Source organism: Halichondria panicea, chromosome 6 (assembly GCF_963675165.1).
Source record: "Halichondria panicea chromosome 6, odHalPani1.1, whole genome shotgun sequence".
Taxonomy (NCBI): Eukaryota; Metazoa; Porifera; class Demospongiae; order Suberitida; family Halichondriidae; genus Halichondria; species Halichondria panicea.
In genome coordinates this window covers 1,702,244-1,713,260 of record NC_087382.1, presented here as the reverse complement: position 1 = coordinate 1,713,260, position 11,017 = coordinate 1,702,244, and the positions used below count along the sequence as shown (strand labels likewise).

Below are 11,017 nucleotides of genomic sequence, written 5' to 3'. Positions count from 1 at the left end.
GTGCAAGTGGTTCCATACAATAGAAGAGCTGAGTGTAGACTAGTGCAAGTCAGAGTGTCTGAGTGCAAGTGGTTCCATACAATAGAAGAGCTGAGTGTAGACTAGTGCAAGTCAGAGTGTCTGAGTGCAAGTGGTTCCATACAATAGAAGAGCTGAGTGTAGACTAGTGCAAGTCAGAGTGTCTGAGTGCAAGTGGTTCCATACAATAGAAGAGCTGAGTGTAGACTAGTGCAAGTCAGAGTGTCTGAGTGCAAGTGGTTCCATACAATAGAAGAGCTGAGTGTAGACTAGTGCAAGTCAGAGTGTCTGAGTGCAAGTGGTTCCATACAATAGAAGAGCTGAGTGTAGACTAGTGCAAGTCAGAGTGTCTGAGTGCAAGTGGTTCCATACAATAGAAGAGCTGAGTGTAGACTAGTGCAAGTCAGAGTGTCTGAGTGCAAGTGGTTCCATACAATAGAAGAGCTGAGTGTAGACTAGTGCAAGTCAGAGTGTCTGAGTGCAAGTGGTTCCATACAATAGAAGAGCTGAGTGTAGACTAGTGCAAGTCAGAGTGTCTGAGTGCAAGTGGTTCCATACAATAGAAGAGCTGAGTGTAGACTAGTGCAAGTCAGAGTGTCTGAGTGCAAGTGGTTCCATACAATAGAAGAGCTGAGTGTAGACTAGTGCAAGTCAGAGTGTCTGAGTGCAAGTGGTTCCATACAATAGAAGAGCTGAGTGTAGACTAGTGCAAGTCAGAGTGTCTGAGTGCAAGTGGTTCCATACAATAGAAGAGCTGAGTGTAGACTAGTGCAAGTCAGAGTGTCTGAGTGCAAGTGGTTCCATACAACAAGATTCAAGGAAGCTATGGTGAATTTATCAGGAGGTAAGTGTGAGTGTGATATTAGCTGACACACTCCATACTCTACTGTGTGCAGGTACGTACAGTCCTTGAGAACAGGTCATGGCTGAGTGTGGACGGTATCATTGACTTGTTCTGGACTGTCATTAACTTCTTTGTCTTGTTGTAAGTTACACACACCCTGATCATGCCAGTGTGTTTCAACCCTCCCTGCTCTCACAGCTTCAAGACTCTAATAAGCCCTGGAGCTAGTGCTACTGGACCATCACGCAGCACAGACTATAGGCGATCTGGAGTGTACGTTTATAGTGTCTCTTGTACTGTTCTGTTTTGTTTTGTGTTGCCAATTTTATGCCTACCTTTGTGTGTGCAGTGCTGATCAAGGGAGACGTATTGGTCGTGTTGGTAAGGGTGCTGGTGGTGGTGCTGGACCTCCCCCCATGGGCGGTGGATGAGGAAGGTATTGTGTGTGTGGTGTGAGTGGTGTGTGGGCGGTGGATGAGGAAGGTATTGTGTGTGGTGTGAGTGGTGTGTGGGCGGTGGATGAGGAAGGTATTGTGTGTGGTGTGAGTGGTGTGTGGGCGGTGGATGAGGAAGGTATTGTGTATGTGGTGTGAGTGGTGTGTGGGCGGTGGATGAGGAAGGTATTGTGTGTGGTGTGAGTGGTGTGTGGGCGGTGGATGAGGAAGGTATTGTGTGTGGTGTGAGTGGTGTGTGGGCGGTGGATGAGGAAGATATTGTGTGTGGTGTGAGTGGTGTGTGGGCGGTGGATGAGGAAGGTATTGTGTGAGTGGTGTGATGCGTGCTGTGATAGAAAGAGTTGATACACGTGTTAGGATATCCTTTTTGTAGTGTACACATTGACCGCACACACACACACACACACACACACACACACACACACACACACTGTATGTACTGTACATGGCTCGTGGAGTTTGTATAAATAGCAAGTATACACACAGTACAATATGTGCAAATTGTCGTATAATTACTATCCACCTCTGTGTACAGGTATAGAGTGTCTTCTTGCTCCTGATGTGAGTGAATGGAAGGTCAGCAGTTCTTGTCTCGCAGGGAGAAGGGCTTTGTCTCCAGCAAGAGTCTGGCACCAGGAAGGTCTAGGAGTGCTGGCTGGCCTGCTGGGGAGGGAAAGGTGAGAGATTATTGTCCGAGTGCATTGTGTGTTGTATTGCTTTTTTGTAGATTGCTTTACATTTTTGACCATGTGTGTATGCATGTTTGACCATGGTGAAACGTGTGTTTAGCAGTATACTGTACTGCATGCAATGTACTGTATGCTTCACAGACCTACACTCTACACTGTTTGTATTATCTGATCATGATCCCCTTCTCTCTCTCTCTCCTCTACAGAGCACCAGTCCTAACTGGGACAGCACCAACATGTGGTCAACAGATGCTCCATTCTACAGTAATGACATCACCTCCGATATGAGCCCCCTACCTATCAGCAGTGGCACCACCGACCCAACCTCACCCTCCGAGGACACCACACTCTCAACCACCACCTATGACCTCTTTGAGAACCAAAGTATCTGGAGCCTGAGTAACGCTGATAGTTTAACACTTCTTTCTTGGGCCCAACAGAAATCTGAACCCTCACAAAGCAAGACTGAGTAAAGCCCCCTCTGACCTACTGCAACGATTTTGGATAACGATTTGAACTTAACCTCATTTCAATTGAGTTGTCTGCTATTAGCTCTATAGTATCAGTATTTTTGGGAGTGATTATCTAGCCAGCTATCTAGTTTATTATTGTTATCGTGTAGCTACTAGTAGATCGTTCAGTTGTCATTTTGAGAGCTGTATGTGTTTAGTAGCTAGCTGATGACATTATTGTGGCTTGGCATTATGAATAATTTAGGAACTGCCCGGAAGTTACTCACACACATCGCAATGAATGTAGACACACTCGAACTCTAAGAGAGTAAGCGGGTGTATGAAGAATGTAAACAAACCCGAGAAAACCACATTAGAGAATAGCCATGGACGTTGACCATGAGGAAGACTGTTTCCAGAAAGCACAGCCAGAGACTGGAATTCACCCACTAAACTGTGAAGCAAGTAGGACACTGAAAAGGGAGATTATTCAAACGATTAGTAACCAGAGAGCAGAGTTGAAGAATGATCTGCACCAATTGAAGACTGAGTTGAAGAATGATCAGCAACAATTGAAGAATGATCAGCAACGATTGAAGAATGATCAGCAGCGATGGAATATAGCTTTCGGGTCGATATTGATCGTGGTCATTGGATCATTTCTGGCCTTATGGCTTACGAATTCTAGTTTCAAATCCACCTTGTTTAAAGAGCAAGAAAAATGGCAGCGAAACTTTGTTGACGAAATCAAGGACACTATGATGCACCTCGAAGAGAGTATCACATCAAGTAATTGTGCGGCCATTCAGTACAAAACTGTGTCTGATGTGGATCCCCCAACATTCAATATGACACGATTCAGTGATCACAAGAGAGACAGCGATCGATGGACATCCAACCCAGTATACACCAATCAACAGGGCTACAAGATATGCTTGAGGGTGATTGCTAACGGCAACGGTTTTGGAAAAGGGACTCACGTGTCTGTGTTTCTACACTTCATGAGAGGAGAGTTTGACGATCATCTAAAATGGCCATTTCGTGGGATTATTTCATTGCGACTGCTAGATCAGCACGGACAGAACCACAAAAATGGTTCAGTGATGTATGACGATAACGTGGTTGAGAGTGTATGCACGAGAGTGAGAGATGGGGAAGTGGGGAAAGGAGAGTGGGGTTACATTAAATTCATTCCTCACACAGAACTGGAACCATACCTGCATGAAGACACGCTGGTGTTCCAGATCTATGAAGTCGAGTTGCATTGATTGATTGAGGTGTATGTTTGTGTGTGTGTGAACAGTTTGAAGCTGCATTGAAAGGTAGCTAGCTAGTTAGTTTGTTTGTTTATTTGTTCATTTTTTAAATTGGTACCTTGTTGCCATGAATGACATTTCTGAAACAGTTCCATGTACATGTGTGTCTCAATGAATTGGATTGTGGTACATGCATATGAGGGTGGACCGGAGCTGCTAAGCTATTTGGACCCCATGCAGATCACTTTATTAGCCAAAATTTACGATGTAGATTCAAAGCACAAAAAAGCTAATTTGAGTAAAGATTGTCAATGCAAAAAATAAGTCAAAGAACCAAAAGCATGCACAACACAATCTCATGTATAATCATGTTGTTGATAACTAGTGTGACCAAGTCAGTGTGTAGTGGGTTGAGTCTGAGAGTGGAGACAAACTCGTGGTACTTGTGGGGGTGATGTTTGACCACACCCAGCAGGGCAGTGTACAGTCTGGTGGCCTTCTCTCTCTCTTGGTCTCATTCACATACTCGTTGGTTTTCTCAAGAATGGACACAGTGATGAGCCTAGCTGACAGGAGGTGGAGGGCCAAGGCCTTTGGGTCCTCAGAGAGTGACTGGACTATCTTCTCACTGCAGCTCACCAGCACACTGTAGCCAGCGTTACCTGCAGGAGAGAGGAAATGGTTAGAGCATGATACGCCCACACACTGGAGACCTAAGTACATGTAATGTGAACAAATAGACTCAGTACATGTACAATACACTGTATATGGCTGGTAGTACACAATAGGAGGAAGTGGAAAGGCGCATGTTGTATAAGGAGGAATGCGGAATGGAACAGAATATATGGAACGACAGATATGAAGCAAGCATTAGCTATTTTCTATACACTAAAAATAAAGTACCGAAGAATTTAAGTTATGGGAGCTAAAAGAGTCCCAAACCATTGATTAAACGGAGGGAGGGTTGAACAACTGTCAATGGCCGTAACTGATCCAATTTCCCAATTTTTATGATTTTTTAAAGAGACCTTCATACTTTCTAAACATTAAATACAGGGAATTCAAGTTATGCATGGCAGCTAAAAGAGTCCCCGAACCATTAATTAACGGATGGGGGAGGGGTTGTGCAGTTTAATGGCCGTAACCAAGAGTAGATAAGTGCTCTTGCCATCAATAAGCATCGTTGTCAATGATTTTCTAAAAGGTCAATGGTTTGGGGACTCTTTTAGCTGCCATAACTTGAATTCCCTGTATTTAATTGTTATAGTATACTGTATAGTAATGCTTGCTCATCATATCTGCTGTTAAGGGTTAGGGTAAACTTCTCTGCATGTGGTTAGGGTATGACTGAGCTGAAGCTAAGACTGATGGCTAGGCCACGTCTTTACCCCCAAGTACTTAATTAGGGGAGCAATAGAAACGCCTGATTATTATTTAACTAGCAGGTTGCATTCCTCTAATTAATTAGAGGGGCTGCCTAACCAGTCATCAAACATGGTCCGGCTCACCCTCCAAGGAGCAATTAAACGGAGGGGGGGGTTTCAATGGCCGTAACTAGTATCATTGATCTAATTTCCCAATTTTTATGATTTTCTGAAAGCTTTGAAACAGACCTTGGAACAGGTTTAAAGGAATTTCCCATGAAATAACTGACTGTCCTAATTAATAGAGCTAATTTGTATGTACTCACATTCAGTTGAGGGTCGTTTCCAGTTTCAGCTGTGAAGACACTAGCTCATGCAGGGTCAAAGGAGCCACTGCATGGTGAGTCTGTGGGGAATGACAATCACTGAATGTTGTAGTGTACACACAATCAAACCAATACAGTGCATGAACACACCAGACAAACAATGGCAATGATGTCATACGTACGTACACCTCAAACTTTATGCACTACAGAACACTGTGATATACACAGCCTGCACTACACAACATGAATTGTACAGGCAGGAGAGTTTCAGATGTTCATCTTTGTGGTCCATTGGGCATTAGCAGCAGAATGAACTCTTCATCTGTGCAACATACTCACCTACATAGGAAACACAGTACCAACATCAATATGAACACCAGTGGAACCTCTGATAAAGGACCCTCTGAATAAGAGACACTCAATTAAACATCTCTCTGTGTAGCTACAAAAGACACTGCTTCAGTCTACAAAATCACTTTCCTACATTATAGGTACCACTGAATAAAGGACCACCTCAGGCTCAATACAGAGAACAAACGTCACAAATAAATGCTGCACACATTTTCGGAGGTTTCACTTTATATAATACAACTGCTGATACAGACTATCCAGGCACTAGATTTAAACACTTGTTAGCTGTGTAGTAACTAAGGTATGAAGGTTTAGAGTACATAGTCACCGTGTTTCTCGTAGATGATGGTAGGGCTCCACTAGGTTGTGGTTGACACACTCCACCAATCCCATCCTCGCCTTGACCTCCTCCTCGCACACTCTAATTAAGAGAAGCAATATTCAAATGACAACCGACTTATACGCCTGCATGTACAGTGAGCAAATGGTAGCAATGAAATGTGACCTTCCAACAGAAGTAAATCTGCTGGTCAGATTGTAAATGTGTACATTTTAAAGGGCTAGTATTGAGACAGTACTCGTCACCTCAGTGACAATGGCATGGAGGTGAACTTGGCACACACCTCACGCACTGTACAACACTGTAACATTGAAACAGTAGCACATAGTCATGTGACACAATTCATGTGTATGATAAATGCATTATTAGTCCTTGAGGTCATTGTTATGAGGGGGCTTGTAAGCTAAGCTCTCGTACAATGTAGGCAGGTAGAGGATCACATACTTCTGACTCACAAATGCATCCCTAGTATAAATTAGGAGCATTCAAATTCTACTCACAAGCATGGATCCATCACAAAACAGATTATGTTACGCTACACATGTACTATGTAAGTTTACCATTCTCTTGGCAATGTTTGAACACTTCACTTTACTAGCAATGTCATATTTCCTCATTCTTAGGAGTAGTTTCACAAGAGCTCTGTAAGTTGCACCAGCATGCAGGGTCTCTTCTCTGCTGGTTTGGTGATTTGGTAAAGATAGCCAATTCTATTATCTAGTTACACAACGTTATTCAAAGACCCTATACGTACCTAGAAGGTGATATGATGCTTGTATACTGCTTAATAAGCTGTGGTCGGTCCTCCTGAGAGAACCTTTAAATGTATAAGGCCTAGGACGTAGTCACACTATCAAAAGGATAGTGTTACAGGGATTTGAGGTGTTCTTGCAACTGTAATGTCGAGAGCGGAAGTACCTGTCACGTGAACCTTGGTAAAGAGATTCATTCCAAACCAATTTTTCTCCAATAGAGCCTATTCATTTTTGTTAAACTGGGAAAACATCGACTTACATCAGAAAGCTAAGAGCCTTTGGAAAGGCTTTGCACCACAGCAGGTTGTCAGCTGAGCTATCCTTGAGATTCTATTAGTTTTGTGAGCTACTACTTGCCCCAGCCTGCGCCTGCCCGTAAGCTGTTGAAAGTGTATCACTAGTCTCAGTAAAATCTCTCTTAGGCTAGCTCCAGCTGGATACACAGTTTGTGTGACAGACTAATAGTAGTAGCTCACGATTGGGCTCAAGGATAGCTTTAGCTGTGGTGCAAAGGCTTGCAGATAATTATATGCAGAGCAAAGCCTCCTGTATAGGTCGATTTTCCCCTAAAATAAACAGGCCTAAAGGCTTTATTGGAGAAAAATTGGTTTGAAATGAGCCATAATTACGTAACTGTTCACGTGACATGTACTTCCGCTCTCGACATTACAGCAAGAACTCCTCAAATCCCTGGCTAAAGTGCTGGACCGGAAACCCCACCTCTACCGGAAATGACCAGGTATAGGTGAAGGTGATCATGAAGACACGAGGTAGAAATATGATCTGCGCATGTGCAAGCAGGGTGCGGTCCTCCTTATTAACTTGGTAACTATCATTACTAATAGAAGGACAGTTACAGCTGGAATATACACACACACACAAACAGATGACTGTGTGCCCCTGCATGGACCATACGCATCAAGGCATAACAATCATGAGGGAGCATGACAGTACATGACCACCATAACAATGTGACTAACAATGCATTGTCAAATTATAATTATCATCCAAACAATATAATTATACGTGCATTCAAACTGATAAAAATACAGGTCATCACAAAACAAATAATACGCTACACATGTACTATGTAAGTTCACTATTAATTGTTCTTGGCAATGTTTGAACACTCTCTGCCAGGCCTGTAGTGTGGATAGGGTGAGGGTCAGCAAAGGAAATGGTGTACGTGGATTGCATGCAGTTCAACAAAGAGCTCCAGAGTAAATAAGCTCCTGACAGTTAATATTACACATATACAACATACACATGTACTGAGTTTCATCTAGGATGAACATTTATGTGATGATGTGCGGTAGAGCGCACCGCACAATTGTTGAATTGTTGGGGCCTACACTCACCATCCGGGTTTCATCTAGGATCAAAAGTTGGGGGGAGTGGCATAATGTTTGGCCACATTTGTTGACCACACCCCTATTACATGCTAATGTATCACAGTGCATAGTTGCATATTGCACATCATAGACAGTACGTAGATTCTACCTTATGACTGTGGTTACATGTACCTACATTACCAATGTGATGATGTCATTATTCTACAAGGAGGAAGCTGAGCATTTTAGTGGGATTGTTCACCCCTGACCCCTGACCCCTGACCCCTCCCCCACTAGATGAAACCCTGAGTCCATTATATGCATTATAGTAGGGCAGAGATAATAGTGTACATATCAAAGTGTTTAATACAGTAGAGTCTACTTGTAACTGGTTTTTGTTGAATAAATTGATGATGCCAATGCAGGGTTTCATACAGAGGGGGGGGGGGCCCTGGGATTTCCTATCTCCAGCCAAAATCCCTCCCCCCTAGAAATCTGAAAATTAATGATGTCATAATAAAAATGTACGACTTTTCTCCATTAAAATATCTACAATCTTATTATAGGCTATAGTAAAATGTATGGTTTGAAGCACACAAAAACCCAAATTGCACCTCAGATAACCATTCCTCAAAAATTTTTCAAGGAGAGAACCCTCAGACCCCCCTCAATTAAACGTTTCCCCCTCCCAGCTAAAAATCCTGTATGAAACCCTGATGCCATTATTCCACAAAATGTTTTTAGGGGAAGTTTAATCCCCTGCCCTAAACCCTGGTACAATGTATTCTCACCTTGACAGTCTCCGAGTTTATCCTCGGCCAACTGTCCAAGCTGACGAAATAAAGTCTCCATCTTAGAGAGACTGGCTCCAATGTTGCACTCCTTGACAATCTTCCCGGCCAGTCGACGAATGGACATAACATTTGTCCGTATGGAGTCAGTGTGGCCTGTCAGCTCACTCAGAGAAGATGACCTGAGGTGGGAGATATTGTGAATACAGTGCTACCATTAAAATAGTAGACAACTCACTGAAGTGCAGTTGTCATTTTCTCCATTAGTGACAGTACAGTCTCCACAGTAGAGCCAAGCTGTGAGGTGGTCATCTCACCAACTGTTCTCCTCAGTACTTCAGTGGCTTCCTACAGAAGATAATTAAGCAAAAAGAAATGAGATTGCAACATACAGTACTGTAACATGGACATGCATACAATGTAGGTCAGCCTAGCAACATTTAGCAGTGTATATACACGGTTAATTGTGCTAACTTAAAGCTATAATTACAATGTAAGTAAGTACAAAATAACGCACATCAATGTTCACCAAAGTCCTGGCTACAGTCGGAACCTTCCGTGCAACGCCAGCCTCAACCTGAGGAAGCAGGTACAATTAGACACTGCGTTTCAGTGCATGTACCGTATAATATAGCGGGTAATTTTCGTGGGGTAAAATATTCGTTATTTTCGTGGGCAAGCTGGCCTCTACGAAATTTTTACATAGGCGTGGCTTACCCGAACGTAGGAATGCAGGCAAGCAACGAGACTAAACGAAATTTTTACTCACGCAAATCACTGTTTCTCTAGTTAAACGAATTTTTTACCCCACGAAAATTACCCGCTATACGGTATACAGCAAAATGTAAATACTTGAACTTAAGTTGCCAACTCATTATTACCCATTTACAGCTAAACTGTATACAAGCAGTACATGCAGGATACCTGTATACAGTCCGAGCCAGTGACCACACCTCTCACACCTCCTGTACAATATGGAGACAATCAGTATATCAGTTTGGTGAGGTTCTCATACACTAGTACTCAACAGTGCAGTCTAGGAGGGAGGTGTACAAGCACGGCAGGATGGTATAGTCTAGGAGGGAGGTGTACAAGCACGCATGATGGTATATACACACAATCATAGGGATCGTGGCAAATGTCTTCCTGTTGTGATTTCAATCTTGTATAGAGAATAGCTACTTAGTAGAGGGCTTAGGCGGAGGGTGGTTATCACCTGACATGTAGTAACATGTGTACATGTACTTACGTTGGGTCAATTGCTGACAGATTTGATGAGCTGTGTCTCCTTTCCTCAATCTCAATGCGATATCCAGTAGAGCTCTGTAAGTTGATTGAAAAGGATTATGCTGTTTCCAGATTTGCAAGCACTTCATCATGGCTGTTTGAGTTCCACGTGATTGGTTCACATCGGCTTGTTCAGCAATAGCTAGCCCCATTGCAGTTGAATACATTTCCACATCATCAAAAAATAAGGCCAATTCAGGAGTATCAGGAACCTCTATTTCACTGTTGAGTTGCTCGTCAGTCAGATTGTATTGCTCTACTAGTTCTTAAAGAGTGACTCGTTTAGCGGATGGTCCTATAATTATACACTGATTAGTGACGTGAACAATTACCATAACACCAAAGCAGCTTCCACATTGTAGTGGCAATGTTGGAGACATCATTATAATGGATATGTGAATTATCTGCAGTACATAGAACACTTATGCCTCCAGATATAAATAATTATTCTTTTGCAGAATGAGTAACTGAGTCTGAGTGCGGTAAACTACCAGCTGACATAAGTTAGTTCAGATTATAGTGAGACAAGAACTGTGTTTGGTACAGTGAGTACAAAATAACGCACATCAATGTTCACCAAAGTCCTGGCTACAGTCGGAACCTTCCGTGCAACGCCAGCCTCAACCTGAGGAAGCAGGTACAATTAGACTGTGAGAATCACTGCGTTTCAGTGCATGTACCGTATAATATAGCGGGTAATTTTCGTGGGGTAAAATATTCGTTATTTTCGTGGGCAAGCTGACCTCTACGAAATTTTT

The 11,017-nt window shown here is 42.8% G+C and overlaps 3 protein-coding genes across 28 annotated transcripts in view; 1 reads left to right on the top strand and 2 right to left on the bottom strand.

Annotated features, from left to right (window-relative positions):
• LOC135337746 (TNF receptor-associated factor 2-like) overlaps nucleotides 1–11,017 on the top strand; it is a 57,064-nt gene that overhangs the window by 4,903 nt on the left and 41,144 nt on the right. For 2 of the 8 annotated variants that reach the window (XR_010395285.1, XR_010395286.1), the window contains exon 3: nucleotides 2,272–3,872. Coding sequence is in view for 6 of the 8 variants with exons in the window: in XM_064533716.1 (XP_064389786.1) it covers nucleotides 2,845–3,726 (882 nt within the window). In the remaining 2 variants the exon portion in view is untranslated. Of the gene's footprint in view, nucleotides 1–730; nucleotides 863–914; nucleotides 1,004–1,060; nucleotides 1,136–1,211; nucleotides 1,299–1,579; nucleotides 1,618–1,852; nucleotides 1,995–2,212; nucleotides 3,873–11,017 lie in introns of those variants that run through there. The other 6 variants (XM_064533716.1, XM_064533718.1, XM_064533715.1 and 3 more) reach the window with 6 other exon arrangements.
• On the bottom strand, nucleotides 3,960–7,469 carry LOC135337751 (proliferation-associated protein 2G4-like). 19 transcript variants are annotated; one of them, XM_064533731.1, is made up of 6 exons: nucleotides 6,850–7,469; nucleotides 6,656–6,773; nucleotides 6,341–6,396; nucleotides 6,084–6,176; nucleotides 5,405–5,484; nucleotides 3,960–4,376 (listed from the first exon to the last, which is right to left on the bottom strand). In XM_064533731.1, the coding sequence occupies exons 2-5, from the start codon at nucleotides 6,710–6,712 to the stop codon at nucleotides 5,460–5,462; spliced, it is 231 nt and encodes a 76-aa protein (XP_064389801.1). In that variant the 5' UTR covers nucleotides 6,713–6,773; nucleotides 6,850–7,469; the 3' UTR covers nucleotides 3,960–4,376; nucleotides 5,405–5,459. The 19 variants fall into 19 exon arrangements, 2 of the variants coding, with proteins under 2 accessions (XP_064389801.1, XP_064389799.1); XM_064533729.1 differs by having other exon boundaries at nucleotides 6,656–6,770; nucleotides 6,850–7,022; XR_010395294.1 differs by having other exon boundaries at nucleotides 5,405–5,743; nucleotides 6,084–6,166; nucleotides 6,305–6,396; nucleotides 6,656–7,446.
• On the bottom strand, nucleotides 7,835–10,529 carry LOC135337749 (uncharacterized). The gene is made up of 6 exons (XM_064533724.1): nucleotides 10,222–10,529; nucleotides 9,897–9,937; nucleotides 9,490–9,549; nucleotides 9,211–9,320; nucleotides 8,973–9,154; nucleotides 7,835–7,992 (listed from the first exon to the last, which is right to left on the bottom strand). Exons 1-6 carry the CDS (start codon nucleotides 10,424–10,426, stop codon nucleotides 7,937–7,939), a joined length of 654 nt encoding a protein of 217 aa, XP_064389794.1. The 5' UTR covers nucleotides 10,427–10,529; the 3' UTR covers nucleotides 7,835–7,936.

Coding starts and splice junctions, on each gene's coding strand:
- LOC135337751 (XM_064533731.1), bottom strand. CDS start 6,712: ATGAGGAAATATGACATTGCTAGTAAAGTGAAGTGTTCAAACATTGCC. Junction 6,177..6,340: donor TCCATGCCATTGTCACTGAG/GTGACGAGTACT, acceptor TCTCTTAATTAG/AGTGTGCGAGGAGGAGGTCA. Junction 5,485..6,083: donor CATCATCTACGAGAAACACG/GTGACTATGTAC, acceptor CATTCCCCACAG/ACTCACCATGCAGTGGCTCC.
- LOC135337749 (XM_064533724.1), bottom strand. CDS start 10,426: ATGTATTCAACTGCAATGGGGCTAGCTATTGCTGAACAAGCCGATGTG. Junction 9,938..10,221: donor CTGTCAGCAATTGACCCAAC/GTAAGTACATGT, acceptor CATATTGTACAG/GAGGTGTGAGAGGTGTGGTC. Junction 9,321..9,489: donor GGACTTTGGTGAACATTGAT/GTGCGTTATTTT, acceptor TATCTTCTGTAG/GAAGCCACTGAAGTACTGAG.